The 27,599-nt window shown below is 42.9% G+C and overlaps 2 protein-coding genes across 2 annotated transcripts; both read left to right on the top strand.

The window, feature by feature from the left end:
• The first annotated feature begins 1,470 nt into the window (after nucleotides 1-1,470).
• Nucleotides 1,471-4,598, top strand: tekt4 (tektin 4). Its single transcript, XM_022755683.1, has 7 exons — nucleotides 1,471-1,992; nucleotides 2,668-2,738; nucleotides 2,925-3,068; nucleotides 3,177-3,263; nucleotides 3,349-3,484; nucleotides 3,565-3,719; nucleotides 4,327-4,598. Exons 1-7 carry the CDS (start codon nucleotides 1,471-1,473, stop codon nucleotides 4,538-4,540), a joined length of 1,329 nt encoding a protein of 442 aa, XP_022611404.1. The 3' UTR covers nucleotides 4,541-4,598.
• A 3,940-nt stretch (nucleotides 4,599-8,538) lies between these two features.
• Nucleotides 8,539-26,944, top strand: LOC111229252 (lysyl oxidase homolog 4-like). The gene is made up of 15 exons (XM_022755503.1): nucleotides 8,539-8,549; nucleotides 9,559-9,827; nucleotides 9,925-10,559; nucleotides 11,315-11,526; nucleotides 18,210-18,248; nucleotides 18,387-18,594; nucleotides 18,928-19,108; nucleotides 20,634-20,788; nucleotides 20,912-21,079; nucleotides 21,642-21,804; nucleotides 21,893-22,136; nucleotides 23,069-23,184; nucleotides 23,567-23,703; nucleotides 26,536-26,647; nucleotides 26,767-26,944. The coding sequence occupies exons 1-15, from the start codon at nucleotides 8,542-8,544 to the stop codon at nucleotides 26,835-26,837; spliced, it is 2,718 nt and encodes a 905-aa protein (XP_022611224.1). The 5' UTR covers nucleotides 8,539-8,541; the 3' UTR covers nucleotides 26,838-26,944.
• Nucleotides 26,945-27,599: the final 655 nt, after the last annotated feature.

Below are 27,599 nucleotides of genomic sequence, written 5' to 3'. Positions count from 1 at the left end.
GCTTTTGCTGAGCTTTTCTCAGTCAGGCCACAGCAGAGCACTCCATGTCACACTACTGACTGACTGGGCTACTTCCTGGAAACGGCTGTGGTGACATTTACATGAAGGCAGATCACTGGTGGCTCTAAGACAATAACATCCAAAAATAGTTTTACTCTATTTCCCAAATCGTCAAAAATGATTTAAAATTCAAATATCTGTCTTATCAGCAGCAGCCTCATCATCATTACATAACAACTGACTAACTGACTGCAACAACAACGCAGAGGTACAACAAGGAGAAGAGAAATACATGATAGGGCATTAGCAAGATAAACTAATCTGGCAAAGACCCTTTGTACTTTGATTAAAAAGAGAAAAAAAGATCATTATGTTTATTTAATCTGAGGCTCCACATCTTCACATTACTGTGAGGAAACAGAAAGTACAGCTGATGTAGGTGGAAACAACTTTATGCACATGTGAGAAAGAGTGAGATGACAATACCACAAACAGCAGTGTGTTTGACACTGAGAACTATACGCCTCACAATCTGCGTGAACATGCCTTTTTCAGACCAGCATCTTCATCAGCTTCAGATTATCACACCGTTTCTTTTGCTGCCGCTGATTCTCAGGCGACCTGAAATACAAATCTAGTTTGAAATCCCTCTTTTGTTTCTCCGGCAACCAGATCATGGCATTATAGGTCCTGTATTCATTGTAGGTGTCAGAAGCTCAAGTCAAGAAACAAAAAAGCATATAAAGAGGAAATGTGTCAAACCAAGTTTATACAGACACAGGTTCCCCTTCCTGTCGTTAGCAGTGGCCTGTGTTTAAGACGAACCTTTACCACTGTCACATCATAAAACACTTATTCATTTCTTCAACAGTGATGTTCAACAGTTTATCTGTGTCATATCTCCTGCCCCCTCAAACGCTGGAACGATCACTCTTAGGTCTTGAGCTGTCCAAGCACAGTTCTGCTGTATTTGCTATTGTATTGGACTGAATGTATCTCTACAGTTCAACCGTCTGTCAGCAAATTTGACGTTTGATTCCCTGTGGCTGCTAAGTGGCAATAATGCAGACCATCACACACAGTTAATATGTGCTTAGATATCACACTTTCTTGAATCTTCTTGTGAGTGTAAACACGGTTACAGCCACAAACACACATGCTGTGCACCAAATACAACAGCTGCACTTCTTTTTGTGTAGATCTATTTTGAGTTGTCGTTTTTAATACTGATGATTTCATTATGATATGTTCTGTTGTGTATGTTACATGTGTGTAATGACTAGAATTGTCTTTTAATCTGCATCAGCTCATTAGATAATCAGTCACCTGAGTCAAGCTGCTGCTGGAGCTGATCCTGCCAACATGAGTAACCAAGCAACACCAAACAAACATACAGCAGCTCCATGACTGTGAGACCTGAGCACCTCTGATGCTTCTTTTTCTTTAGATCTGAATCTGTTTAACAAAAACATGAGCTCTGACGTTTTAGTGTCACGGCCACACTATGACAGCAGAGCTGTGGCTTTGGGGGTCCCGGAGAAGAATCCTCCTCCGGAGGTCCCGCAGCCGTCCTCAGGCTCAGCCACCGCGGGGTACCGCTCCGCTAAGTACGCACCAGCCGAGTGGTTCTCCAACTACCACACCATCCTCCAACAGGCCGGTTCCGACCGCTACGAAGCCCGGAGCATCCAGCGAGAGTCTAAAACTCTGTACCAGGACACCGAGGCAGCCACTTTGCAGACACAGGCCGAGGGAACGCGTCTTCTGGGAGAGAGACTACAAGACATCCACTGCTGGAAGTCAGAGCTGCAGCGGCACATCGAGCAGCTGCTGGCCGACACCGACTCACTGCTGGCGCTGAAGACGCGGCTGGAGAAGGCGCTGGACGCCACCGAGACTCCGTATGCCATCGCCACCGATAATCTGAACTGCAGGGCGAGAAGACCAGGACCAGACCTGGTCCGTGACTCCGTGGAGGAGGAGCTGCTAAAGGTGATATAGTAAATGTTAGTATAGTAAGGTGCGAGCCTAGTGAAGCTTTGTGTCCTGGGCAGCACTAAGGATCACTGTCTGTGCATGGCAATAAAATAAACATGAATATGTAATCAAAAAGTTAAGATAATAGTGGTCTACATCAGTGTCTTAAATAAAGAATATTCTGTGTACAATCAATAGCCTCATGAACAGGACAAATATAGGCCAACGGTAAATCCCAGACCCAATTAAATTAAGTACACAAAAACAATATTCATGGACTATGGACCATTAAAATAATAAAGCTATCATGATCATCAGTTAGTCAATCAACACAAAATTAATGTGTAACTATTTTTAAAATCAGTTCAGGCAAACACTGGATGGTTGCAGCTTCTAAAATGTAAGAATTTGATGCTTTTCCGCATCTCACATGACAGTGAATGAACATTGTTCACTTTTTTCTGATGTTTTTATTGACCAGATTTTAATAATTGAGAAAATATTAATCAGATCAATCAATAGTGAAATGATTATCAATCATTAGATGCAGCCCTGTAAGACTAGATTTCAGTAATGATATTGCAGTAACATTCATGGGATCACGTGTCTAATACTCAGTGTAACAGTAGGTCAGCACCAGCAGAGGGCTCAGTGTGACACTAACCAGAAGCCAGAGTGTGTGTTTTGTAGGAGGTGGACTTGATCAGGAGCGTCCAGGCTCTTCTGAAGAGAACTACAGCTCAGGTCGTCACTCAGATCAAGTGAGTCTCCAGTCCTGTAAACAGGAAATTAAACTGCCTGAAGTGTACCACACTTATGAAATGTCTTCTATGGTTTGAGAGAAGCATTATCATCCTTTGCATAATGTGTGTGTGTGTGTGTGTGTGTGTGTGTGTGTGTGTGTGTGTGTGTGTGTGTGTGTGTGTGTGTGTGTGTGTGTTTGTCAGGATGAACAGAGAGTCCAAGCAGACATTAGAGTTGGACTGGTCTGATAAGTACCAGGCCTACAACTTTGACGAGCACTGCGGCAGATACAGCAACATGAGTCCAGATACACAGCTCCACCCCAGCTCAGCCACCATGCACGACCAGTGAGTCTGTGTGCGAGGATACTTGAAATAAATTCACCACTGAAAAAGTGGAACTGTGCCGATAACCTTTATACTGAACACACTGTCTACCCCTGTGGTCTGCTGCAGGGTGTGTAACCACACATCGTGGGCAAAGTTCACACGGGACAACCTGAGCAAGGCTCTGCAGGAGGAACAGGCCAGCAACAGTCTCAGGTCAGAGCACACTGTGGTTGAACGTGTGAAAGTTACACATTATGTCATGTTTTCAGTAACTGTTGTTGCTGTTTGTGTGTGTCAGAACGCTGGTGGAGCGAGTGCTGCTGGACACCACTGAGGATCTGAGAGCCCAGTGCTCCAGTGTGGACCGAGCCTTCAGCCAGCGCTGCGTGGAGCTGGTGGAGGCCAAGACCCAGCTGGAGATGAGGCTTGCACAGGTAGACAGAAAGACAGACAGATGGAGTGATTGATTGGTTGATGAATTGACTGTCTGTTGCGTGATCATGTGTATGTGCAGGTCCTGGAGCAGATTGGGACCCAGGAGAGGAACATTGTGGCTCTACGGCAGGCCATCCACAACAAAGAGGCTCCACTGAGAGTAGCTCAGTCCAGACTTTACCTCCGCTCACTCAGACCCAACATGGAGCTCTGCAGGGATGAACCCCAGCTCAGGTGCACACACACACACACACACACACACACAGACACACACACACACACACACACACACACACACACACACACACACACGCACACACACACACACACACAGACACACACACACACACCCACACAAACACACATACAACACAAATACATCTATGTCATGGTCTGCCCTGATAGGACTATTTCTGTTGACTCTTTGTTTGGACTTTCTCATTTCATTTTGTAATCACTTCCTTTGTGTCTCTCAAGTTATTTTCATTTCCTGTCTTTGTCCTGTTTCACTCCAGTGTGGTTGCTTGCCTCGCCCTAATGTGTTTCACCTCTGTTCAATTACCCTTTGCCTCCTTGTGTATTTAAGTCTGTGTCGCTGTCAGTTTTGTTTCTGTGTGTCTTCATGAAGCGTCCCCTGCATGTCATGCTGCTCTCACCATGTAGCTCTGAATTTTTTTTTTTTGAAAGAGCCTTTTAGTTGTGGACAGTTTTCACTATCAAAGTATTTTCACTCCACCTTCCAGCCTTCATGATTGTCTGCGTTTGGGTCCAGCTCACCTCAAACCTGACAATCTATCTCCTTTCTGTCTCTCCGTCGCCTCTTCGCTGCCTGTGTCTGCAGTTTGGAGGGGGAGGTGAGGCAGATTGACGCCACTCTGGCGTCTCTGCAGCAGCAGCTGAGCGAGGCCAGAGGCTCCCTGTCCCACCTGGAGGAGTCGCGCATGGCCCTCGAGAAGGATATAAACCGAAAAACCCACTCGCTGTTCATCGAGAGAGACAAGTGCATGACTCACCGCAAACGATACCCAACCATCTCCACACTGTCAGGATACTGAGGATGATTGTTAGTCACAAATCTTGAATTAGTTTGGTCTCTTCTGTTGTGCTGTGTTGTTAGCATCAATAAAATGCTCTTTGATCAAAAAAACTCAATAGTATATCACATGTTTTGATCCAGTTGAATATGAATTCATAACCGGGGGAAAGTAGGCTGGAGGCACAGCGCTGAAAAATGAAATGTTTCTCCAGGTCAAATGAGAAAATCTTGTTTCTTTTCAGCTCAGTTAAGATACAGAGCCGTCGTTCTTCGTACAGCTGAGGCTCCACTTGAAACTGTGGCGTAGGTTCAGAGCTGTAGAATATTTCTGATTTTGCTGTTTAAGTTACTGAAGTTCACATTGTTGATATACAGTAGATTGTGGATATAGGTTGTTGTTGTTTTGCAACGGTTGAGGGTTTGTTTTCACCAGAGACAGGACGCGGGTCAGGTTGCTGAAGGCAAACAAAGGCTTTTCCTGCAGGATCCAACCAGGATGAACATTATTGTGTCTCAGGTGATAATGTGACTGCTGAACGTGCTCATCATGGGTTCTACTTCAAGGTTCTATCAAAGATCTTTATTTTATTATCAGCTCCCATCTGATTCATTTTAAACATTCATGAAGTTTTTTGTTTAGTAAGATCAAGCACAGAAAACACCAACATCTTTTTATTGGTAACACAATTGATTTATTCATTTTTTTGTATGACTCCACACCAGTGACAGCCAGCGCCAGAGGCATATTGTTTACAGGTTGTCCATACATCCATCCCATTCTTGTGGACAACTTTTTCAAATTTGGCACAAACATTCATTTGGACTCAAGGATGAAATGATTCGATTTTGGAAGTCAAAGGTCAAGGTCAGTGTGACCTCTCAAAACACTTTTTAGCCATTACTCAAGACTTCACACGGCAAATATGACAGAATTTGACACAAATGGTTAATATTTTATATGACTCTGGATAAACGGGGATGTAATGTGAAACTAGTCTGAGTAGCGGAGGCAAACAACCATGAGGCAGTAATAGTAGTTCCTCTTGAACGTATAAGGACACATCTTTCATACAGCCATAAAAGAGGCCACTTTTTTATGTTGTGTGGACCATTTAGATCTCAGGTCTCATGGAGGAACATAGAAGATTCAGTACATTCACATTCATTCTTTGGTAAATGAGAATTAACATAGTGACCTTCTCTCCATTAGCCCTGACTTAAAAACAATAACACCTGTCCTCAGTTATAAGCCTAAAACAAATACAATTATAAATCAGTTATTTTTCAATAAATGAATTCCTCTCCCCTTTGAAAACTGCAGTAAAAACTTGCCTGTGGCTGAACCTAACTGCTGACCCCTGCTACATGAAGAAAGAAGTGTTAAAAATAAGTCTGAGTTCATTTGGAAATAGTGTCTCAGTTTGTCCGTGACAGTGCACTGAACTATAAAATGGCTCACTGAGTGCATATCTTAGTCACACTTCTTTAATAATCAAATTTATGGGACCATAAAATGTTGGTTTATGTTGGCTGTGTGTGTACTAAATAAAGTGAAGGCATAGATCAAACATGTGTCAGATTGTGGGTATAAACTACAGCTGCAGTGATTAGTTGATTAATCAATTAGTCGATCAACAGCAAATTGAATCTGCAATTATTTTCATAATTTATTATTTTCTGACAAAAATGTCTGAAAATGTGTTGGTTCCACCTTCTGAAATGTGGAGATTTTCTGCTTTTCTTTCTCTTGTATTACAGCAAGTTGAATATCTTTTATCTTTTGGACCGTTGGTCGGACAAAACAAAACATTTGATGATATCGGTTTAGAACATACAACACAACACAACAAAACCAAAAAACAAAATAAATTCAGTATCAAACTTGGATATAACTTACAGCTATGTTTATTTTTACTCTTCTCCTCATTACTCTCTTTTCATTATCCAGTGTTTGTGGTGCTTATTAGAAACTAAAAGTCAGGATTTCTCTGCCACCGACACATCAATTTTGACCATTTAATATTTAATCTGCCTCTCATAAATCCCAGCTTCAGGGAGGTGCAATAGTAGGCTACAGTAAACTGCTGCAGTATTTTTAACTTGTATATACAACTTGCAGCCTGTCTCTATTAAGATGTTCTTAAGTTGCGGTATTTGAGCTCTCTCAGCGAAGTAACATCATTTTCAAATTTTACAATGCAAGATATAAACGTGTCCAAATGAATGTCACTTTAAAGATTGTGACCTCCCGTCATCTGGTGGCAAAAATGCTGCGGTCATAGAAATAAATCAGTTCTTTGTATACAAAATCAATTCTTGGGTTACAAATAATTGACTTGAAGTGAAATAAACCGAATACGGCATAATATACAGTACAATACAAATAGTAAAACATGGACTAAAAACAAGTGAGAGGAAGGTCTTTTGAAGCTACGGTCTTTCCATGTCAGACTAACGTTCAACCACAGCACTGATTTGCTCCACTAGAGCGAGCTCTTGAGCCTCAGTGTCTCCTCTCTGTCACATCTCATAACAGTCAGCTGTCCTCCACCACAAAAGTAGAATAAAAATCTACTAGGAATATTTTTCCATCGTGATATAAATGATTTAAAATGTTATAATAAGCTTAATATTTTTGGAGACACTAATATGTTTTATAAAATTGTTGTATTTGTTTTAAAGAACCAACTATCAGTTCTAATGACTTTACTGTAATATCTTTCATGTTTTCATATTTGAATGCTAGACTGCACTCAAGTTTAAAAAAAAAAAATCTATATAATCCTCGAGAAGATAAAGTTTGATAACGCATTACAGCAACATAAAAACTGATAAATAACAACGCATAATCAAAAGTATGAATTTTAAAGACACATTATATAAATCGCTGTAGGTAAGTTTCATGGATTTCTCCTATGTTTAATTTTAGAGATGTTGTAGCTCTATAAGCGTTAAAGCACTCTAACCTCATCTTTGGGAATATCTGCTCTTCTTCATTTAAATACGGAGCCAACGTCCGTCTCTATTCTTAGAGAGAAGTGAGGAGGTGCCACGACTGAGGATGTTATGAAACTGAACCTCATGCAAAGAGACAGAGTTCAGACAGGCTGCTCCTTTCTTACTGCAGCACACATAGTATTTATTTCATGACACCACTAACTGTGGGCATGGGATGGTGCCAGGGGTGTGTGGTGTGTGGGTGTGCATGTGTGTGTGTGTGTGTGTGTGTGTGTGGGTGGTGTGTGTGTGTGTGTGTGTGTGTGTGTGTGTGTGTGTGTGTGTGTGTGTGTGTGTGTGTGTGCGCACACTTTCAGACATCAGAGGGGGAAAGTGACTTTTCACATCAAGGTTTACAATGAGATGACACTGAAGACAGGGTAACACTGATACACAGACAATAAAATTAATCTTCATTGAAGGGTTTAAGTGTGTGCGTGTGTGTGAATTAAGGAGAGAGAGAGAAAAAAAAAAGATACTTATGAAATCATGCTCTTTTATAAGTTGAGCTCACGTGTCCCGTGTTTTCAACCACGTGACCAGCCTGCAAAAAAGAGGTTGGTTTGATTTGAACCTGCTGCAGGGTGGGTAAGTAGATAAAACACGTGTTAACAGGACTGTGTTGGGATGCACTAATTATCCCACAATCATCTACATGTTTATATTCAAATGTAAAAGCTGAGGAGCCAAAAAAAATAGATACATTATTTATGTTTTACATTGTGTTTCCTTTGTGTTTGAATTGATTTCCGTGGTCAGTTTCCCTTTTCCAGGTTTTGTTTGATGGGTGATGATGGGTGATGGAAAGGACAAACGTGACAAGATGAAAAGGAGGGGGGAAAAAAGCTTACCTAAATGAAGAAAAGGGGAGGGATGGATGAATTAACAGATCTGAGGGAGTGACAGAAAAAGAAAGAGGGAGGGAAAAGAGGAGAATAGAGAGACAGCAGGACCAAACTCACTGCCTTCTTTTCCTCCAGAGCTCTCTCCCTTCTTTCTCCCAGTGACTCCAGGCTGAGCTCAATGGCAAGGTGAGTTCAACTTCAGCATTTTTCTCCCTCTTGTCTCTTTACTTTACCTTGTCTCATTTGTTTGTTTTTTTTGGTTCAGTTTGTCTTTCTTCCATAATCCAAGATTTCATCCCTGCAGGTACCTGAACTCACCCACATTCGTTTCTCTTTTATCAATTCAATCCAGCACTCAGTAGTCGGAGATGTCGCTTTTACTTACACATATGTGTGTTCTTGAGTGAGCGTATGTTATGAATGCACGTTATGTATATGTAGAGCGTAGTTTCACTGACCACTGACCCCCTTGGGTGGATTAAGTCACTGTTAGGTGTTTCTCTCATCCTCTTCTCCTCGTCTCCTCGTCTCTTCTTCCACAGACTGCTCCTTATCTGCAGCTTCCTCCTCTTTACTAGAAGAGCAAGGTTTTAGAGGTGGACCAAGGATGAATTAATCATTTCTCATTAACTGAACTGTCTCTCACAGACGCAGAACCTGCTGCTTTATTTATGTGTGAGAGCATTTTTTTATGACTGTTTATTTGCTTTTGTGTCTGTTAGCTAAATACATGCAGCTAAGCTTGAGGGTTTGCGGAAAGCCAAAGTTTCCGTTGGCTGGATGGAGAGGCTACTTTTAGCTTCAGTTATTACTCCCTCTGCTCTGACTGGTTCAGATGGAGGGCTCCGTTTTCATAGTGTTTCTCAAGCCTCTGACTGTCTTTTAAATGACTCTGATTATTTTAAAGGATAAAAAACATCTATCAATCTCTCATTTTACCGTGGAATGTCCCATTAGGGTTAGAGGAGCACTTTCTAATTATATGTTTTGTCAGAGTAAGGAATGTGAGCTCCATGGCTTAGCGTGATTTTGGGGATTTTTGTGGTAACTGTGCATCTTTATTTATGGGACTCTTGCTTTACATGCACCTTCTCTGCTTTCTGTACTGCTGTACTTCTCTTTACCTCGCATCACAGCAGCTTCCTTTTCATCCCCATCATCTCCAATTCACTCCTTATTCTCCATTTTTCCGCAGGATGCTGTGCCTCAGCTACCTGTCCACACTCCTCCTCCTGCTTCTCCTCCACCCTCCTCCTTTGTCAGGCCAGGAGGCGCGCATACGTCTCGCAGGCGTAGGCAGGCGCAATGCAAATGAGGGACGTGTGGAGGTGTTCTATAATGGAGCATGGGGCACCGTGTGTGACGACGAGGTGGATCTTAACCTGGCCAATGTGGTGTGCCGAGAATTGGGCTTTCAACGCAGCTTCACCTGGGCGCACAGTGCCAAGTTTGGTGAGGGACGAGGTAAGTCCAGCCAAGAGTATTTGACCATCTTCCCTGCTCATTAATAATGTTTTTATTTCTCTGGATTCAATGACTTACCGGCCTTTCTTGTTGTTAGGTCTGATCTGGTTGGACAATGTGCGCTGCAAGGGCACAGAGTTCTCTATTGCAGAATGTCGCTCCAATGGGTGGGGAGTCAATGACTGCACCCACGCTGAGGACCTTGGGGTCATTTGCAGTCCAGAGAGGAGGCCTGGCTTCCCCCCTGTCTCCTTGCAGGAGGCCCCTTCATCCTCCAGGCAGCAGCCAAGCCAAGGAAGACAGAGAAACCCACCTGTGTCCCCTCCAGGTCCACCTGCAGGCCCAGCCCACATCTCTTCCTCTTCAAGAGGCCATGAGATCGCCCTCCATCGCAACCCAACTACTTCCCGTCGCAGCAGCATCTCACCACAAGAAAATGGCCATGAGATCCAAATCTTGCGACGGAGTCGAGGCGGTTCCAGAGCAAGCCAGCAGGTGAACCCGCTACTTCCACAAGGGCACGAGCTCCCTTCACACCTGGCAAACGGTGCAACCTACAGGCAGAGGCAGGACAGGACCAGTTCACAAGCGGTGAGACGGGATGCTCAGCCTCATTCCCAGCGCCAGTCTGAGCGGAGGAGCGACAGAAATCAACAGCTCAGTGGTAACCATGTTGAACCAGACCCAGTTTATCCAGACATGGGAGTGGAGACTGATGCGCATTACACACAGGTAAACACACACACACACACACACACACACACACACACAACCTCTAGTGCACACCAAAGAAGCAGCAGCAACCCAATCTAACTTTATTCAGACTCTCCTACAGAAATCTCATTTGTGGGAACGTATAATTAGAGAGAAACCTAAAACCAAACCTTCTAGAGATCCAGTTCATACGCAGCAGCGGGCCCTGAAGTTTAATTTAACCAACAGCAGCTCAATAGCTCAGCAGCTCCAACTCTTCAAACGTGCAAGAACTTCATACCAGAGGAAATTGCAAGACATTTATCACTTGTGTTTGGCTTTCTTTCTTTTCAACTGGCAGAGTTTACACTTTCTTTACCATTTTGTAATCATCACAGCGCGTCAACCGACAGGAGGCAAACTCTGTGTTTTCTGTTAGTTTCCTTCCTGCTGCTCAGAGTATGTAACGCAGATGATTAGAGAGTGTGATGATTAGAGACAAAGCATCAACGTCATCTCATGTTATTCTCTCGATTGGGTGGCGTCTGCAGATATTCAGTCACACAATGTGTTGTCTGAGCATAGATGAAGTCATGTGTATTAACTTGAATTAATCCTGTTTTGGAGAGCAAGACAAAGGCTTGGTGGATGTGTGCTGAGTAATGCAATAAATAAGTGTGACAAAATATCCTTTTCTATCCTGTGTCTGTACAGATTTAAATAAAATAAAGCAGTTCTTGGATTATCTGTCATGTTTTTATCAATCAAAAAGTTGCATGTTTTCTCATGGACAGGGATCTGAGAGGGTTCACCTAGAGGAGGTTCGTCTACGGCCTGTGCTGTCCAGCAACCATGGCGGTCTGGTGACGGAGGGAGTGCTGGAAGTGAAGCATGCTGGGAGGTGGCGTCATGTGTGTAACAAGGGATGGGACCTGAGCAGCAGCCGTGTTGTCTGTGGCATGTTAGGATTCCCTGCTGCCGAGGCGTTCGACCAAAACAGCTACAGGTGAAATATGTGAGAGTGGACACAGCAGAGTGACAGGAGAGGGGTGAAAAAGAGAGTGTGTGTACAAATGGATGTGTGTCTCTTTGTGTGTGTGTGTGTGTGTGTGTGTGTGTGTGTGTGTGTGTGTGTGTGTGTGTGTGGTTATGAAAGGGATGGAAAAGTGTGGTGAACTACACATCCCTTCACGGGTTAGGTGGCCCCATGCCTGGATTGCTGTTCCACCCCCCCACCCCCCCGTAGTAGAGGTTAACCATAACTGCTGTCATTAGTACGACCACACTTGGCACGACATGTCCACTGTGGCCGCCAGTCCAGTCTGCCGCACTGGCTGAGAGGGCAGCACAAGCCTTTAAAATAGTTTGAGAGAGTATGTTATTAATGTCAGATCCAGACTACAAGATTATCATCATCATCATGGTGTGTGTCTTTACATGAATCCTCCCATACATGGCTTCTAATCTCATATAATTAAGAAACTCCTAGAGAACTGTGCACAGCAGCACTTTCTAACGTAGAGTGGCGTGTAAGAGGCAATTTAATGTCTCTGTATGGATCTGTCACAATCATTACTCAGTAATCCTCAAACAGAGAGGAATCACATTAAATCACAAATTACATTCATAAATTTTAAACCAATTAACAGATTAAACAACAGTATTGTATAATAAAGCAGTGGCATGTTTTCTAGCTAGTTGAAAGAGGGCCAGGACTTTCACTACCATTTATAACTCAATAGGATTCCTTTTATTTTTCTGAAAAGCTGCTTTTGGGTTTTCCGATCATATTTTAGAGCTGCCATATATAATGTTTTTCCAGACACAGCAGGTGTCGAAATCTGTTTCCCCTTGCCTTAACCTGAACCTAACCTTATCCTGACCTGACCAAAAAAAGCATAAAACCTGACACACCAGCCCAGCGCCAATCTGCAGGCTGATACAGTAACAACTGGTGAACGTAGCGGAGCATTTAGCAGCTAAACAGTCCAATATTTCCCTGAGGAGTTGTCAGGAACCAAACTAGAACTAAAAGCTGAGTGAATATTGGACTTACATTCATCAGGTGGACAGAAACACTTCACAAACACATAAATGCAGAAGTTCCTCCATATCCGTTCACCGAATCAACCTAAAAGGTGATATTGTTTTCACATCTAGTCGCTGCCCCCAAGTGGCAAAACCGAACTTAATGCAGTTGGGCATGTACTGGTCAGTAAAATCTGAAAACTTGAGCCATAGTTATTTAATCCTAGCAACACAATCATAGGGTTTTATTTGCTAAAATTACAGTGTGCTAAAATTTTACTAGGTACAGTCATAAACACACATTTAGCTTAGCATATAACGCCAGAGACATGTGACAGCTTTTCAGACCGACTGAAAAAATAAACCTTTCATGAGAAAACGAACTGAGTTGGAGGCTCACGAGGAGAAGAGGCAGGACTTAAGCTTTCTGTTTGTTAATGTTTTCATAATTCTTTCATTGTCCCTCAAACACAAATCATTCACTATGCTAATAATGTCAGACTGTTATGTTGATTTTATCCCCATGAATCCAACTCATCTGTCTAACTTTAGCCATAAATACCCACTGAAGCACCTACACAAACCTTCAAAGCTCCTACAAACATACCATCCAAACCTCAATACCTCACTTACACACACACACACACACACACACACACGCGAATACATCCCTCCCTCCACCCTCATCACACAGGATCTTACAAGACCTTACATAAACTATGTCCAAGAGCCACGTGCACACGCAAATAAACACACAAACACGCTCACACATGCTTGTGCACACGCAAACACAACCCTCTGTGTGTCCGTCTGTCTGCCCACAGAGGTCTTTTTATGGCTTGGCTAACAGGACGACTGTACTGACCACTGGCCTGCCCTGCACCATCTGTCTCTCCGTGGTGCCAATAATTACCCCTTGTGTCCTGCTCTGCTCTGCTTGGCAGCTTGATACAAGCTGCTTCTACTCGGCTGCCCTGGTCACCACCATAGCCTCAGAATTAATAACTCTCATAGTGTGTTATCTCTCAGGGCTTCTTCAGAGCCGTGTAGTTCAGATGCAGTGATGTGAGACTTTTACGCACTTTGTCTTCACTTTCACTGAAGTGGGTCCTTTTGGTCAAGCTACAAGATCCTTCATGTCATGGAGCAAAAAACATCAGAGTCTAGTTGCCCATCACACTAAATTTCTAAATCTAATTCTGCTGAAAGACACCTCAGAGTCGTCAAGGAGCAACGGCCTTTATCTGTGCCAAGAACACAACCAGCAGCTTGCGTAAAGACGGGACCAGGCCAGAGAATGTTATTTGTTTTTTGTCAACCTCCACCCAGCTACGTGGGAGATGAATCAAGCAGCCATTTTTGTCCGACAGTAAACAGCTGAGGGGGGTAGAAATGGTTTTTTAGCAGAAAAGAACAAGCAGCATAAGGCATCTTCATTCAAGTGGTCTGAGTCAGATGTTTATGCGGGTTATGCTTTTGAAAATGTTTCCTTTTGAAACCATAACAGAGCTAACCTACATTATTGTGCGTCGACCACTCTTTAGACTGATTAGTTATGTTTTAAACTTTAGTCTAGCCTCTAGCGCCACCATGAAGTTGTCATTTTTTCCATTTTCAATGGATTCCCATGAAATTTTGGTACAGAAATCCATGGTGCAACTTTGGTGATCCTCTACCACTACCATGATGTTGACACTTTTTCTTTGTCACATTCAGATATTTATGGTCCCCTTCAACATTAATTATAACAACTGCAACTCAGTAACTTTTAATCTAGTGCTCAAATTTCAGTTTGTCCAATACTTTGGTGTCTGTGCAAATACTTGTAAAACGAATACGAATGACATTAGCCTCAGCTACACTCTGTGTTGTTTAGTGCTAATTACCAAGCATTAGCTCAATAAAAGACAGACAGTAACATTACTTCCTAACATAAGCATGGGGAACATGTTGGCATGCTAACACGCTAAACTAAGATTGTGAATATCTTGAGCATGGTAAACAATATAAATGTCAACATGTTAACATTGCCATTATAAGCATGTTAGCATGCTGATGTTAGCATTTATCTCCAAGCAGCACTGTGCTAAGCCTCCAAGAGCCGCTAGTATGGTTGTATGCTTAGTCTTGTTAGTGGGACTCACAAGTTGTTGCCCTATCCACTTGTTTGAATACATATGTGCAAAGATCACATTTATGACTTAAATTGTGACATTCAGTACCTTATGCATGACAGTAACCAAAGTGATAGTAGCCAAATTTTCATTCAATCTTCACGACAACAGTGACATTACATCTTCCTGGTAATACTCATTGTGCTGGCAGGGGTCCATGCCTGCTCTTCTTTGGGGTTTGAGTCCACTTATGAACAGCTGTAATTATGGTTTCAGAGGTCCTCTAATCCAGAATCTTCTCTCAACTGAACCTGCTGCACCCGCCTTTGCTGTGTCAGCATTTCCCACTATGGCCTTGGTTGTTTTTTTGGTGTGACTTCTTTTTGTCTCTGCCTGTTAAGTTGCTCAGTGCGTTTTTACAGATGTTTAAATACTCCCCCCACTTTGCCGTGCTTACAAAAGGCAAGTGCTAAAGCCATTTTCCAGCTCCCTTGTTTCGTCAGATCCACACTCTCTTTGAGGCTCACAGTAACTTATTCAGTTCTTCTCATTTATTTTCACCCCCTGCTCCTTGTTTCCCCCGTCCTCAGTTACAGCCTTTTTTAAGGCCAAGTTTAATTCCTTTGAGGCAATTATACTAAAACCCACATTTCATGGAAAGATCATTATGACCCCTTTGAGTTTTGTTCCATGGAGGTTGATGGGACTGTCTAGAGGCTGCTGTGAGCTCAGTGTGGCAACCTGCTGTCTCCTGAGTGAGCCGATTGTTCCAGTCAGGCAGCTTTGCATTCATGCAGCATAATAACAGGTTGCATCTCTGCTTTCCTGACAGTCAGCCCCTCTCTCCAGTATGGCTTATGGGATTGTGTGGTCAGAGCTGCATAAAAAAAAACCTGGCATCGAGATGAAGATCCTGAGAAGTAAGGAAGTCTTCTCCAGGTTAAAAGGATTCGGCAGTAGTACTGCGGTCACAACGTGTTTGTCATGTTGAGGCTTTATGCTGTGGTTCCCCTCCCTTCCTTTAAATCTCCTTATGAGCCTGAGAGAGCCTTAACTCCGCTCCAATCTGTGTTTCCGATTGGACAAAGAGTATCACACACAATTATTTCAGCTCGCTGCAGGACAACTGAAATGTATCTGACAACCAAAAGAACATGCTTTTCCCCTTCCTGTGAAGTTAGGCAATGCTCATAAAAGTAGCCAAGTTCACAGAAACTTCAGTCTTACATCACTCGCTCTGTGTTTCCCAGCATGCAGTCACAGTGTTGGGTAACGACGGTTTTAAAGAGCTTTGTTTTTATAGAGGCAAGGCAGGGAAAGTTGATATGTACGTGCATATTTCCATGTCTGGAGTGTGTGAACCAACATGCTACTGCTCGACCGCACAGCACACTGCCGAGCCGAACAGGCAATTATATGGGTAGCGCCCCCCTTCTCCTCCTCCTCCTCCTCCACCTCTAACAAACCGTGACTAACACCCCCCACTAGTCTGTCGCTCTCTTTTTGATTTACCACCAAATTATGAAACAATTTAAACTGTGCAAACACATACAGATAGGCTCAGACACACGCAAGCAGATAGACCAGCACGCCAGGCACAGCTCACGCATATATAGAGAGATTTAAACTGCAGAAAAGTCATAGGATCTGTAACTTCTACCCGGAAACAGTCTGTGTTTCTAGATCCATCACTGTGCTATTATATGTGTCTTATTCCCATGAAGAGGTGGAAGCAAAGCAGGAAAAAGAATTGAGAGAAGAAGCAAGGAAAAAGGAAAGAAATGAAGCAAAGAATGGGGAGAGAGGAAAAGAATGAAGGGGAAAAGAAAGTGGTGTGAATGAAAAGACAAAATAGAGGGAAGGAAGGCAAGAAGATAAAGAAATATGAGAAGAAATAAGGCAAGAATAGATGGCTCTTAGCAATCTTACCAACCCCGTTTCCAGATGCAGCAGGTAGCTAATTAAAAAATGCAATGTGCACAACCTGCTCGGTGGAGCCAGATCATTTTCTCAGGAGTTGGAAAAGACCAAACAGAGCTAAAAGAGAGTAAATGTGCTCGCCATATAAACTGAAAAGGTCATGATATGTCAGTGGCCCGTTCACAGTGTATTTCCACTGGCTCTCGGTGGCCAAAAAGATACATTTTTGTAGGTTTAAGATATTTGTAGTACAACTCCTTTCTTTGCAGATCTCACTACTTTGAGTCTGCACATGGTGGAAGAGGGAGTTGAACACTTTTATCCACCAGAAGAAGCCAGCTGTCTGGACCAGACTGGTTGTCCAAATTCCAGTTCATCACTGCTGTCACAACATATTAATATGTGACTGTGTAAACTTATATGAGGGTGGAAATATAGCATGAAAGGAATCATACATACAAGTTTGCCCGTCACTGCCTGGTCTGTTGTTGGATTATAAATGATTTGAGGTTTACATGTTACATATAGAAGTTTCTCTGGCTCAGGATTCCTGCTGTGGGCTTTCCCTACAGGCCCCTCCAGCCTCAAACACATTTCTCTCAGTGGATCAATAACCTGTGGAATACCAGGGTACCGGGGTTCTCCTGGAGAGGAAACATCTCCTATTTTAAATATTTAATTGTATCATGAATCTGGTCGTAGAGTAAACTCTCCTCCTGTCTATACTTGGTGTTGTGACTCATTTAATACTTTAATACAGGCACATTCATGAAGGGCGTCAGTCATGCTGCACCTGTCTGTGGTCGCACTGGCTGATGCAAGTGGTCAGCTCTAATGTATGTGTGTGTGTGTGTGTGTGTGTGTGTGTGTGTGTGTGTGTGTGTGTGTCACAGATGGACACTTCCCACACTCTGCCTGGTTTGTGAATCATTTTTCTTGTGCATGTGTATGTGTGTGTGTGTGTGTGTGTGTGTGTGTGTGTGTGTGTGTGTGTGCGCCCAGGCACAGGGAGCCTCATTTTGTGTATACACAGTTTCCCTTTAGGATTTGACTCTAGTTTAAGGTAGTACCCATGAAACTAGACACAGTTTTGAAAACCCTGTTGAAGTTGGCAGATCTCACCTGGGCTTCTTGCGGGGATTAATGTATAGTGGTTTATTCATGTTTTTAGTTATTTTTTCCACATGCATGCCCAAAACCAGACATCCGCGGTAGACATATAGACAAACACTGAAACAGAAATACCCATAGAAGATCTAAAAAAAAGAAAAAAGTCATGACAAGAGGGTGGTGGTTTGAGAGGGAAAGAAAGAAAGAAAGAAATGTGGGGTTATGTGATTTGTTATTGTGAATTTCCTTTGTCTCTTACATGAGGGATATGTTTATCCAGAAAAACACACACCCTCTCCAGCATGTTGTGTCTCCTTCATATTTACGGCTTTCGGTTTGTTTGTTTAAGGTTTGATAGACGGAGTGGAAGAGTAGGGACGTCAAGGACGAGAAGGAAGGATGACTGAGGGGGAAAGAGGAGAGTGTATAGGACAGCTGGTTGTTTAGTCTACTGGATGTAAAGATGCACAGTTGTAATCCAAAATAAATCCAGAGTGTGATGTTCTCTGTCTTTCAGGAAACTGTGGGACTCCAAGTTAGCTGACCCATCCTCCAGGTAAAATTAGCATCTGCTTGCTTTGAAGCATAATAACTTCATATTCTGTGGTGAGGATGAGTAATGTGACAAATCATAAATCTCTACCTCTCTCTGTCTGTCTCTCTGCTTGCTCCTCCCCTTCATCCCCCCATCCAGACTGAGGACACAGATCAGTAAAAAGGCCTACTGGGTGGAGAAAGTGCAGTGTCAGGGCTTGGAGCCCTCTCTGTCACAGTGCCAGGCCCAGCTGTCCCTCCCCAGGAGTGATGCCCCATGCAAGGGGGGCATGCATGCTGTAGTCCGCTGCGTCCCCGGATCCCAGTTTGCACGCTATGGAAGAGTACCTGCACCACCTGCCATCCCGGTCAGTGTCGAGGAGGACAGTTGAAAAATATAGATTGTCAATGAAAGTGTTAAAATTAAAACGCTAGCTAGTAAATGAGAAGTTCCTGTCTGTATAGTAAATATGAAGCTACAAACAGGAGACACTTAACTTAGCATAAAGACAGGAAGCATGGGGAAACAGCTATTATTAGCAAAAACCCAGCACCTCTTAAGTTTTCTAATTAACACCTTGTATCTGGTTTGTTTGACCTGTACACAAACAGGAGGTAACTGCACCAGATCCAGAGAGGCTTTAAAGTAGAATAAGATTTCCAAACCACTTCTCACCAAAGCTCTTCCTCTTTCCTTCCAGCCTATCGTGCGCCTGAAGGCGGGGCCCCGTCTTGGGGAGGGTCGTGTCGAGGTGCTGCAAGAGGGCAAGTGGGGCACTGTGTGCGACCACCTGTGGGACATGACTGCAGCCAGCGTGGTCTGTAGGGAGCTGGGCTTCGGGACAGCCAAAGAGGCCCTCACTAAGGCTCAACTGGGACAGGGTAGGATAGGACACATAAACATAGCCACACACATAGTGTACATTAGGTCAAACTGCACTTTGTAGATGCATTTAACTTTACTCAACGTTCCTAGTTAGACGTGTACAGTATGTTAAAACAAATCTATAACTGGGTCTTTCTTTGTCTCTCTAAGTTATTAGATATCGTTATTCAGAAAGCGATAGAGTACAATAAAGACCCCTGGCTGCTGATCAGTTATGATTATCAGTTATGTGTTAAATTGATTTTGGATCAGTGCCTGAGTTCACCATGAACCCTGAGCATGATCAGTTGAGCTCAGTGATTCCTTCAGACTAAACACTTCTCAGTTTAAACGTCTGTTGCTAAACGCAGCACTCCAAGAACCATGGGCCCGAGCAGACAAATAAACCCAGGGAAAATGTTTACAGCCTCCCTGCTACTTCTATCGGACAAGCTGATTGTCGAGGAACCCTACCCATGACCAATTATACAAGTGTAAACTATGCTAGGAGGTTCCAGCGACCATGTGTTGTTGTCAAAATAAACCTGTTGTATGTGAACAGTTAGCGCAGCTTTGAAAGCCAGGATGTCAGGCAATCAGCACTGAGCACGACCAAACATTCAGGAAAGATGTGATTATTTTGGCCATGCTTTTGTTGTGGGTATGAAAATATAGTCACTAAATTGTGTAGCAATAATACAGTGAAGCATTTTCCTAGGAAATACCATAGACGCCACTTTCTCACACTCAGTTATTGTCCTTTTTTTCTCGCTGCACCCCTGCAGTAACTCTGTAATCACGTTCATTTCCCCCCATTATCCTTCTGCCCAAATGAGCACATAGCATGTCCTATAATGGTGGGTGCATTTCCCTCTCTCTACTTTACTTAATGAAGTAGTGATGGAAACCGCTTGAGTGTTACTTTTAGGGCTCTATTAAACTAGGTGCTTTGGTGCTGCTCACTCAATAATGAACGTGGTTGAATGTCAGAGAGGAGCGTTGTGGCTTTTAATGCCTCCGGCCTGTTTACCAAAGTCGTGCCAATATACTGTATAACGTACGAGAGGTGAGTCTGCATTGCAGGAGGCATGTGAAGGCTCATGGGTAGTGCAGTCAGAGAACTCAAAGCTAGACTTGATGACATCATTAGCTATTTAAGGCTAAATTATAGGGCTTTAAAGGGCATTAGCCTAGGCCTCGCACACCTACGCAAACATAGATGTGTTCAAAGGTTTTCCTCTGTTTTGCCATTTTGGTATCTATTTTGGTTTAGAAAGCACAGCCCTGGTGTGCAGTTTGCAGCACAGACTACAGTAATTTAGACAGAAAGCTCTCTGGCTAAGCTCAGTTTCAGAGCCACATCAGAGGTCCCGATCATGCCTGGGCTTTTAATCCCTCTCTGTGGACATATGTGGCTGCAGCCATCAGGTTTTAGAGACTTTAATGTAGCCTGTGTGTGTGCGTGAGTCTCTTTGCATGTGGCCTATGGTTACTAGGAGACATGTGAATCAATCAACTGTCACTCCACGCCCTCTTCTGTAGGTACTGGTCCCATCCACATGAACAGTGTCCAGTGCACAGGCAGGGAGAAGTCGATTACAGAGTGCCACTACAGAGTGGTGCCGCTTTACAGCTGCAAACACAACCAGGATGTAGCAATCCGCTGCAATGTGCCCAACACTGGCTTGCAGACCACGGTGAGAAAACACACACACACACACACACACACACACACACACAAAACATGCCTAGATATCCAGAGGCAGGCTGTGAAGCAGTATCACTCACAGGCAAACACCTCTTCTTCCCTTCACACTCAGGTGCGTCTGGCAGGAGGCAGAGAGCCAGCAGAGGGCCGTGTGGAGGTGCTGATGGAGGTCGGAGGAGTGAAGCGTTGGGGATCCGTCTGCAGTGAGAACTGGGGCATCAACGAGGCCATGGTGGTCTGTCGACAGCTGGGCTTGGGCTTCGCCTCAAGAGCTCATCAGGTGAGCAACAGATTACAATATGTTGATGTTGTTTTTTTTTCTTTCTGCAGCAGATTAGTTTTTAAGTTTCTGCTTCATTCTCTCCTTTTCTAAGCATCTGTCCTATATTTCTTCCTCCCTCTCTCTCTCTCTCTCTCTCTCCGTCCTGCTGTTTTTGTGTCTGCGCTGTGTTATTACCGAGGCCTGAGGTAATTACAGGCTTCTCAAGCGTCCACTTCCAGCACACCGAAAATAAAAGAGGGAAAGTGAGGCAAAGAGAGATCGGAAGAAATTCACAGAGCAAACAAACTGAAAATAGAAGTGTGCATGGAAAGGGCAGTGTGAGTGTGTTTTGAGGGGGGCTGCTGGGAACATTTAACAGGCCCTTTTAAAATTGTGAAAGAGAGTGGAAAATGTGATAATGTGTTCTGATAGTTCCTATAAATAGTTTCGTTGTATATAGCAGAGGTTGCTATTTGCTTTCACCGCTGACATTTTTTACGTCTTCTTGTCATTATTCCAGAAGTGTTTAAGACAACCGCACAAATGAGCTCTAATGATTTCTTCTTGTGTGCCTGTGCAGGAAACCTGGTACTGGCCTGGTTCTGCAGATGCTGGGGAGGTGGTTCTGAGCGGGACTCACTGCATCGGCACTGAGATGTCCATTCAGCAGTGTCGCAGAAACACAAATGTCTACTGTCCCAGAGGAGGAGACGGCAGGGCCGCAGGAGTCACATGTGTAGAGAGTGAGGCCAAAACCAGCAAACACATGGGCATATTTGTATTTGTTGTGCAATGACTGTGAAGTAAACTCTGAGTCTTGACCCCCTGCAGCTGCTCCCGACCTTGTCCTGGACGCTCAGCTCGTCCAAGAGACGGCCTACCTGGAGGATCGACCCCTCCACCTGCTGACCTGCGCTAATGAGGAGAACTGCCTGTCCTCCTCCGCTGCCAGGATGAACTGGCCCTACGGACACCGCCGCCTGCTGCGCTTCTCCTCCCGCATCATGAACCTGGGTCGTGCCGACTTCCGACCCCGGGCCACCAGAGAAAGCTGGACATGGCACCAGTGCCACAGGTAAGATTAGACAGAGGATCCCTAACCTGGACCAGACATTTACAGTCAGTCATTTTACGCCTTCAACCCAGATAGGGATTAACTACACGGTGATTTGAGCTGCTGCAGGGTTTGGTCGGAAAAGAAAACCTGCCTAACCTCCTCCATGGCACAGGGAAGGGCATCATTATGAGGTGGCACAAGAAATAGAAGCATTGTACAAAAAAAAACCCCAAAAAAATAACAGTTGCTACCATAGGTCAAAAAATGAAATGTCTGCAGCAAGAGATGAATGAGAATCTAAGATTTGGTAAGTGAAATTGGATCACTGGGTGCAGCCCAGTGCAGCAATATTTTCAAGATCTGGACTATAAATAACCTAACACGTATAAAAGTCTGTTATTTCACGCAATAAACACAAACTTTTATCCTTCAAAATTATGTTTACAATAAACATCCTCCTCACTGGTCACCCAGTTGTTACAGTCAGAGCCATGACTGCACTCAGAGCAGCCTGGCTTCTTATCTCAGCGGTTGTGGTTCCGTGTCCCAAAGCGAGAGGCACAGCTCGTTGTGTCTCCGAGCCACAACCCAATCACTACCTCCCCGACCAGCAAACACATGGTTTGACTTTCAGTTTTGGTAGAGTCTGTTCTGGGAATGGCTCTATAATGAGAGAAAGGGCAACACCAAACTGATATCTGCCAATTTGTGCTTTTACAATTGTTGTTTGTGTCTGTTTGACGTCTTCGCAACAACATAACAGGATTTATGACTGCTATATTTCAAATACACGTCATCCTGTGTTTTTTTTTTTTTCACAGAATGATAAAGGTGACACTTGTAAACAGCAAAAACAGCAGCAGAATCAGCAGAGAGCTTTCTTTCTATGACTTTCTATCATTATTTACTTCCTTCCTCTATTGATCTTACCACGCTGATCCCATTTTCAGGCACTACCACAGCATTGAGGTGTTCACCCACTACGACCTGCTCACCCTCAACGGGACCAAGGTGGCCGAAGGCCACAAAGCCAGCTTCTGTCTGGAGGACACCTACTGCCCCGAAGGTGAGACAGAGTACAGATTAATGTTGCATAAATCTGCTTTTTGAGGGAAATCTGGAAGCGAGAGCAGAATCGTGACAACAAGAAGATCATGGGTACATAAAAGTGCAAAGCTGAAATCCCATAATGAGCATTCAAAGTCAGCTGTAAGATCAGAGGCCAAGCCCAAATTGATCTTGGCTTTACAAAGCCCAGTCTGCTTTATACAGCTCAGAGCCTTTCTATTCATTTTAAAGTCCCCAAAAAAAGCTCAGGCTTTTAAATCATTTTGTTGTAATTACAGCTTCATGGTAGAATTTCAAATCCACAGAGATGGACAGCAAAGACAATTTACACATCATAGTCATCTCTTTTTATCTGTTCTTCATATGTTTTTTTCTTCCAGGTATCCATAAGCGGTATGCCTGCTATAACATGGGACAGCAGGGTATCTCAGTTGGCTGCTGGGACACCTACCGCCATGACATTGACTGTCAGTGGGTCGACATCACAGACGTACGACCTGGTGAATACATCTTCCAGGTCAGGAGGCTCGATTACCCAGATTCTTTTATACAGTATGTTGAGTTGGCTATAGAGAAAAAATTACGCAGAGAAAAAAGTCATCCACACCTCATTCTTCATGGTGAAAGAGCGGAACTTATCTTACACAATCGCTAAGTTCAGGAAAGTGAAAAAGAAAAAGTAAAGAACAGGGCAAACACCAGGGTTGGTGTTTCAACATCTGAAGGCGCACATGAGATAAAAGCTGTGATAAAAGACTGTAATTTCAGCTAAATGGCTCTTGGCTGTGCTTCCAGCCATTCAGGTGTACAGCATGTATGTAGTTTTAAGGGTGTGTGCGTATTTAAGGAAAGTGAATTTAGTCTGGATTTATATAGAAAGTAGACCTGCTATTAGTACACCCTCTTAGAAAGTACGGGCCTATTGGCAGTGGAAAAGCTCTGTCAGCACTTTAAATTTGTACAGAGCAAGTTTTTGTGTTTGGAAGCTGAGCCTGTTCACATGTCTCGCCTGTTTCTAGACGTCCAATCTGCTGTGGTGACCTACTCATCTGTCCTCCCTCTCTGTCATTTGTTCTATTTTTTCCCGACAGCTTAGTGGCAGCAAAGTGATGATGTTTACAGTTTCTAATTATTTTCTGAGTGTTTACATGAAATCAAGATGTTTAAGTTTGACTTGTAAGTGGGTGCATGGACTGTACGTAAACTACACACAGGAGTGGTCCGTCTGCGCTGTACGAGTAGTACACATGTGACAAGCCACGTTTTGAGAGATAAAACCACATATATGCCGTAAAGCAGGGATCTGCCTTTGCCATGGCGACGTGACCCAGCAGCACTTTGTGGTCGTTACTGTGGTTGAACGGTAGTTGAGCTGCTCATAAATTTGTGTAAGAAGTGCGAGATTGAGGGAGGGCACAAATGCTCGCTCGTCTTTCATGCAGCTGGGTGTTTACCAAGAGTCAAAGGGTGGCAACCATTTTTAGGACCATACATTTAAACTGATGAGTCACGTCCACCTCAGCTTGATTGCTCCTGATTACGCCGTTCAGCTGCACAACCTCACTGCCTTTTACATGACAGTGACAACCTTTCATTGTTCTGTAAAACCAGCTGTGGGCCCTTTGTGTCACATTATTACAAGAGCTTTTAAAAGAGCATCAACTGCTACCAACTTAATATGGTGTTTTACACCGGCACAATAAAGTATGTGCTGAAATTATTGGCCGTTCTCAACATTCAATATTAAAAAATATATGAAGTTCTTCACACCAAATTTGGCTGTAAGTATTGTATGGCTGAATGTAATGAAAAAGAATCATTATAATGAATATTTTAAGTCTTAAATCTTACTCTGTAAATATAGCTAATTGAAACCACAAAATTTATACTGTATGTAAAAAAATGAAACTGGGTTGCTTTATTGAATATGTGGTCAGGTTATCTGTTTGATGTGTGCATCAGGAAAATTCATTTGTGTGCTTTTCTTATATATGGCAGGCAGACAGACAGGGTGGAAAACAACAAACCATGGCGACCAACCATGGCTGCAGCCTAATGATAGGCTGCAACTTAAATCCAAACCCAAAACTGTCATCTGCATCTCTGGGCCTTTTTTTCCTGCAGGGAGATAACAGTGGAAAGTGATGTCATGCATCACTTCAACCCTCAATTTATACATCATGAGCTATATAGAAAGGGAGAGAACAATCCTGCGGCTTCTCACTGGGCCCCATGGTTGTTTTCCAACCGTCTGAAGTAAAGTGTTACTTTCTCACTTGTTCCCTTACTTTATGAAAAGCCACTCCAGACTTAGACAGAAAGGTACATTCAGTGGAGACTTCAGGAAGTCACTGCTCCCAGCCCAGAAATATTCCCACCCATAATACCCTCTTAATCAACAAATTGTCACTTTAATGCGAAAAACCAATTTAAAAAAAAATTAAAAACATATAACTTGTCAACTAATGTGCTTCAGAGGTGCTGGTAGACATATTTTTTAAACTTATACAGAGAGCCAGGCTAGCTGTTTTCCCCTGTTTCCATTCTGTATGCAAAGCTAACAGAGTCCTAGCTAGCTTCATATTTAAAATACAGGCATGAAATTGATATTGATAATATATAATGGTATTTCCCAAAATGTTGAATTTATAGCATAAGTAGTTAACTTTGTAATTAATCGGCTAATGAGCTAAACTCTTTGATGTGTGTGATGTTACTGAATTATTTACCCTAACCCAATCCAAATTAATGCCATAATGAAAAATAGAAAATTGAGCTTTGGTAAAATAGTCATCTTTACGATAGATATTTCATCCTGCAACAATACCTGCATCCAATCCCAATCTTTAAGTATTTCAGTATTATTGGTTAAATTTGCCAATAGGTCTTTAATAAAAATGTCAAGTGAATGTGTAAAGAAGACTTATACCCTTGACAAATATAACAGAATATCGTCCACATACAGGGAAATACAATGCCTGTGTCTGTCTTGTACAGTAGGAAAGATACGCTGGGCTGCCCTTACTGCTTGTGTGAGTGGTTCAGTCACAAAGGGGAAGAGCTGTGGGGACAGGGGGTAGCCTTGTTTGTATGAAAATTCAAATAGAAATAGACAGTATGGTGCCTGTTATTACACAGATACTCAGAGTATGAGAAAATCTTTTAACTAAGGTCTGTATCTAGGAAAAGGACAGGATAATATATATATATATATATATATATATATTTATATATATGTGTGTGTGTGTGTGTGTGTGTGTGTGTGTGTAGTCCAGTTGGTTTAAAAGGGTTCTTGTGAGGTGTATGACTGATTTTAATCTTGCAGCATCTTATCTCTTTTATTTGACAGGTTGAGGTCAACCCTTCTTTAGACATGGCTGAGTCTGATTTCCAGAACAACGTGATGCGCTGTCGGTGCAAGTACGATGGAGCACGAGTTTACATGTCCGGATGCCATGCAGGTACAGTGTTGAGACTTTGTCAGTGAACATGAACCCTCTCATTTTCGACATATCATATATGTTCCTCCCCCTATTTTCTACTGTGTATTCCACTTTTCTTCTTTGTCTGTTTTTTTCAGGTGATGCTTACAGCACAGAAGTGGAGGACTTGTTTGACCACCAACGTCAGATTTCCAACAACTTCCTGTGAATTAAAGAACATGCAGATATAAGGACAGAACAACTGTACAACTCTTCACCACACCTCAACATGTCCAGGGAAGGAGGGTTAATGACAACAACATGCCAGTAAATTGAAAGATGAGGGTCAGAGGGAAGAGGGTGGGAAACTGGGATGGTATGGGAGGGACTTCATGCAAAAATGACTAATTAAGATCCTGTGATCGATTGTCATTGGCAGTGATTGTTCCTGTTAGAAAGTCAAAGAGATAGAAGAAGAAATGTAGAAAGAGGAAGACCAAACTAGGCCATCACAAGCATCGTGTCACCATGATAAAACATAGAGTAGTTTACAATTTTACAAAAACTTGTCTTGAATTTTTAATAAATTTAATTCCCTTGATCAAAACATAACCACAGTTAACAAAGTAATGACATGAAGGCACATGAGTACAACACATCCTTTACTTTTACAGTACATCACCAGGCTGTCATCCATATAATATCAACACAGGTAACAGACTGTCAACAAAACTCTGTACATGCCTCCAGTGCTTTCACTGTTCACATTACAAAATGCAGTATTTACTGTTATAACTGTGTGGTTCATGGTTTTGAATGAGAATTTTTTATTTTTTGGTGCTATTTTGCCGTATTTGAATAAATATTGTAATGTATTGCAAATGTATTGTCATGTACAGTTTTATATTACCTCTCTGGAATATTGTTCTTTAGGTCTCTAATTTATGCAGAATTTTAATGTACTTTTGAGTTGAAACTTGTCCCTGTGTGG

The sequence above is a fragment of the Seriola dumerili genome, unplaced genomic scaffold (assembly GCF_002260705.1).
Source record: "Seriola dumerili isolate Sdu_G_001 unplaced genomic scaffold, Sdu_1.0 BDQW01000230.1, whole genome shotgun sequence".
In the NCBI taxonomy this organism is placed as follows: Eukaryota; Metazoa; Chordata; class Actinopteri; order Carangiformes; family Carangidae; genus Seriola; species Seriola dumerili.
This window is presented reverse-complemented; position numbering and strand designations above follow the sequence as displayed.

Coding starts and splice junctions, on each gene's coding strand:
- tekt4 (XM_022755683.1), top strand. CDS start 1,471: ATGAGCTCTGACGTTTTAGTGTCACGGCCACACTATGACAGCAGAGCT. Junction 2,739..2,924: donor CAGGTCGTCACTCAGATCAA/GTGAGTCTCCAG, acceptor TGTGTTTGTCAG/GATGAACAGAGAGTCCAAGC. Junction 3,485..3,564: donor TGGAGATGAGGCTTGCACAG/GTAGACAGAAAG, acceptor GTGTATGTGCAG/GTCCTGGAGCAGATTGGGAC.
- LOC111229252 (XM_022755503.1), top strand. Junction 21,080..21,641: donor TCGCCTCAAGAGCTCATCAG/GTGAGCAACAGA, acceptor GTGCCTGTGCAG/GAAACCTGGTACTGGCCTGG. Junction 23,185..23,566: donor GGACACCTACTGCCCCGAAG/GTGAGACAGAGT, acceptor TTTTTCTTCCAG/GTATCCATAAGCGGTATGCC.